Source organism: Bubalus bubalis, chromosome 3 (assembly GCF_019923935.1).
Source record: "Bubalus bubalis isolate 160015118507 breed Murrah chromosome 3, NDDB_SH_1, whole genome shotgun sequence".
Taxonomy (NCBI): Eukaryota; Metazoa; Chordata; class Mammalia; order Artiodactyla; family Bovidae; genus Bubalus; species Bubalus bubalis.
Genome location: NC_059159.1, coordinates 155863965 through 155868419, shown reverse-complemented (window position 1 = coordinate 155868419; position 4455 = coordinate 155863965). Strand labels below are relative to the sequence as shown.

At 37.7% G+C, this 4455-nt stretch overlaps 1 protein-coding gene across 1 annotated transcript; it reads right to left on the bottom strand.

Annotated features, from left to right (window-relative positions):
- Positions 1–3132: 3132 nt before the first annotated feature.
- On the bottom strand, positions 3133–4235 carry LOC112583503 (olfactory receptor 13D1-like). The gene has a single exon (XM_025279159.3). It carries the CDS (start codon positions 4084–4086, stop codon positions 3133–3135), a length of 954 nt encoding a protein of 317 aa, XP_025134944.3. The 5' UTR covers positions 4087–4235.
- Positions 4236–4455: the final 220 nt, after the last annotated feature.

Here is a 4455-nt window from a genome sequence, read left to right as displayed (position 1 = left end):
ATATCTTTCCCAGCAATCTTGATTCCAGCCTGTGCATCATGCAGCTCATAATTTCTCATGGTGTACTCTGCATAGTAATTCAATAAGCAAGGTGAAAGTACCCAACCTGATGTACATCTTTCCCAATTTGGAACCAGTTCGTTGTCCTATGTCCAGTTCTAACTGTTCCTTCTTGACCTGCATACAGGTTCTCAAGAGGCAGGTCAGGCAGTCTGGTATTCCCACCTCTTTTAAGAATTTTCTACCATTTGGTGTTATCCACAAGGTCAAAGGCTTTAGCATAGTCCATAAAGCAGAAGTAGATGTTTTTTCTGGAATTCCCTTGCTTTTTCTATGATCCAATAGATGTTGGCAAATTGATCTCTGGTTCCTCTGATGTTCTAAATCAAGCTTTTACATCTACAAGGTCTTGGTTCATGTACTGCTGAAGCCTAGCTTGAAGGATTTTGAGCATTATCTTGCTATTTAATATTATCTTGTTAACATGTGAAATGAGTGCAATTGTGCGGTAGTTTGAATATTTTGTGGTAGTTTGAACATTTGTGTAATCCATATTAATTTCTATATATATGCATCAGTTCAGTTCAGTTCAGTTGCTCAGTCTTTTCTGACTCTTTGCAACCCCATGAATTTCAGCACGCCAGGCCTCCATGTCCATCACCAACTCCCGGAGTTCACCCAGACTCACGTCCATCGAGTCGGTGATGCCATCCAGCCATCTCATCCTCTGTCATCCCCTTATCTCATCCTCTGTCATCCCCTTCTCCTCCTGGCCCGAATCCCTCCCAGCATCAGAGTCTTTTCCAATGAGTCAAATCTTCGCATGAGGTGGCCAAAGTACTGGAGTTTCAGCTTCAGTATCATTCCCTCCAAAGAAATCCCAGGGCTGATCTCCTTCAGAATGGACTGGTTGGATCTCCTTGCAGTCCAAGGGACCCTCAAGAGTCTTCTCCAACACCACAGTTCAAAAGCATCAATTCTTTGGCGCTCAGCTTTCTTCACAGTCCAGCTCTCACATGCATACATGACCACAGGAATAACCATAGCCTTGACTAGATGGTCCTTTGTTGGCAAAGTAATGTCTCTCCTTTTGAATATGCTATCTAGGTTAGTCATAACTTTCCTTCCAAAGAGTAAGCGTCTTTTAATTTCATGGCTGAAGTCACCATCTGCAGTGATTTTGGAGCCCAAAAAAATAAAGTCTGACACTGTTCCCATATTTATATCTCTATTTTTCTGTATGCATATTGCTATATATATATATACTGAAAGCAGTGAATTCACACTATCTTCTTAGCCTGTATCTCATGGTTTATTCTAGTTTTTCCTCTTTCTGTGTGTGTAACTCTTCTCTCAGTGGTAAGCAGGCTCTCACTATACCTCATATGTTTACTTATCTCTTGTGTCATGTCCTGTATATAATTGAGCTCCCATTTCTTTTGATTCACTTTACCTCTATCTCTCCACAGTTCCCACACTAACATCCTTTTCTTCTTATAATATGATAATGATCACAAGTGGAATTTTAATTTTAATACTTGTCCTCACAGCCAATAAATTTTAATATACAGAACTGCAAACAAAATGTATGTGGTAAGTTTTCTGAAAATACATTTTGAAAAAAGTTATAGGTTATAAAAAGAGATTAATGGTAGAAACATTGTCCTTCATTATTCGCACCTTTCAGAATACATGCACCTGAAAATTCTTATGTTAAATAGATGAAGGATGCATCCTTATTTCCTTATGTTTAATTTTTACTTCTTTTCTATTGAAATAGAGTTGATTTACAATATTGTATTTGTTTCAGTTATACAGCATGGTGATTTACTATTTTTATAGATTGTACTCCATTTAAAGTATTAATAGACAATAATGGATATATTTCCTCTTCTGGAAAGGAAATCTTGTTGCTTCTTTATACATAATAGTTTGTGTCTCTTCATTCCATACCTTGGCTCATCCTCCCCATTTCCCTCTCCTCACTAATGACCACTAGCTTGTTCTCGATATCTGTGAGTCTGTTACTGTTTGTTAACATAAATTCATTTGTTTTATTTTTTAGATTTCACATAAAAGTAATAGCATAGAGTATTTGTCATTCTCTGACTCATTTCACTAAGTGTAATATATTCTAGGTATATCTATGTTGCTTTAGGTGGCAGAATTTCATTCTTTCTTTGTGGCTGAGTAATATTCTATTGGGGCTTCCCTGATGGTTCAATGGTAAAGATGCCCCTGCCAATTCAGGACACACAGATTCGATCTCTGGGTCAGGAAGATCCCCCGGAGAAGGAAATGGCAACCCACTCCAGTATTCTTGCCTGAGAAATCTCTTAGAGAAGCCGGCAGGGGACAGTCTATGGGTTCCCAAAAGTTTTGGACATAGCAAGTAAACAACAACGATATTCACACACATATATATACACAGACACATTACATCTTCTTTATCCATTCATCAGCTGATGGACACTTAGGGTGCTTCCATATCTTGGCAATTGTAAACAGTGTTATCACTGTGGGTAAATTTGGAAGGATTTTTCAGAAAATAAAACATTTAAATTTTCTTTAATTAGATGCCTGAGTTGTCACCATAGGAGAAATATGATAATGGGGATGAAGTGACATATACTATTGTCCCTAAGTGTGAAAGAACAGATTATATTTGGATAGCTACATGGTGCATGCAATATAGTGTAGCAGACTGGGTAGAAGAAACTCAGCAAGGGAAAGAAGAAGGAATATATATATACTAGAAAAATGAGGTTGGGGCCAATCAAGTCCCTGAGTAAAACAAAAATGAGTAATAAAGAGAAAAAACATGAACTCAAGTAGTTCTCTCAAAAAGGGGAATGAGAAATACATATTTTTAATTGTGAAAAATTAAACCTGGATATTTCTGGAAAAGTTTAATTTCAATTTTTTTCTTGTTTCTGAAAGTTTGTTCTCACTTCATGGACTACATGTCCCTACATTTTTATGCTATTTTCATAAATAATGAAGTTAGATTATTACCCTGAAATTTCTTCCCAACTCTTAAATTCTGTGATTTTACGTATAGCCTTTATTTCCTTTGTTCTGCTTATACTGAAAACCTTGCCTCCAATATATGAGCTTATTTTGTGCATAAATTCAAAGATGCAAATTTCTCCTTCTTTCCTCCAGAACCAGTCTAGCTGTCAATTTTCTCATAGCGCCATGCACTTCTGTATTCCTCAGGCTATAGATGATAGGATTGAGCATCGGTGTGATGACTCCATAGGACAGGGCAATCAATTTATCAAAAGCAGCGTCTTTGGACTTTGGCTTCATATACATGAAGAGGATTGTCCCATAAAACACAGTCACCACCATTATGTGGGCTGAGCAGGTGGAAAAAGCCTTTTTTCTTCCTTCGGCTGAATTGATTCTTAGGACAGTGGAAAGGATGAAAATGTAGGAGATACAAATCAACAGTAATGGAACAAATAAAAATAGTACATTGCCCAACATGATAGTAATCTCATTCAAGGATATATCTGTGCAAGCTAGCTTGACAAAAGCCAATATTTCACAAACAAAATGATTGATGACATTTTTTCCACAGAAGGGCAACTGCACTGCAAGAATTGTTTCTGTCAATGAGTTGAGAAAGCCCAGTCCCCAGGAGAGAGCTGCCATCTGAATACAAAGCGCCTTGCTCATGATGCTGGGGTATCTCAGAGGGCTGCAGATGGCTACGGAACGGTCATATGCCATCACTGCTAGAAGCACACACTCTGTCGACCCCATAGTGTAAGAGACAGACATCTGAACAACACACCTAGTGAAGGAGATAGTTTTTTTCTCGGATAGAAAGTGTATCAGCACTGAGGGGATAAAGGAGGATGTGTACCAAATGTCAAGGAAGGAAAGATTACAGAGGAAGAAGTACATAGGGGTGTGAAGGTGGGAATCCAGGAGAGTGAGGATGATCAAAGTGCTGTTCCCCAGGAGAATCACCAGGTACATCAACAAACACATCGCAAAAAGGAGTTTTTCTGCTCTTGGATACTCAGAAAGTCCCTGTAGAATGAACTCAATGTCTGTCCAATTGGTCCTTTCCATTTCACATTTTCATACCTGGAGTAATCCAGAAGAGATGCGGGTTTAGGACTCTATACAGTATTATAATACGAAGTAAGAGAATATTGGAGGAAGGGCAACAGGTCAGTATTAGCTGGCTGGGTTTACAGTTGTGAGTTTAGATTTTCAAATTTTTCTTTTACCTCATGTGTCAGGGAATAGACGAAAGACAATAATCATGTTGATAGTTTATTAAAAATACCAACTTAATATTCCATTTCTGACATTATGATGCACAAATTCTGAGTCAGGGAAGACCTATTTAATAAATACTTGTTAACCTGATTCAGACTTACTTTGAATATCATCATTTTGGAAATAACATGCTTAATTTCTTTAAAATATTGATTT

What these genes read in the sequence shown, in the direction of transcription:
- LOC112583503 (XM_025279159.3), bottom strand. Translation starts at nt 4,086, where the DNA reads ATGGAAAGGACCAATTGGACAGACATTGAGTTCATTCTACAGGGACTT.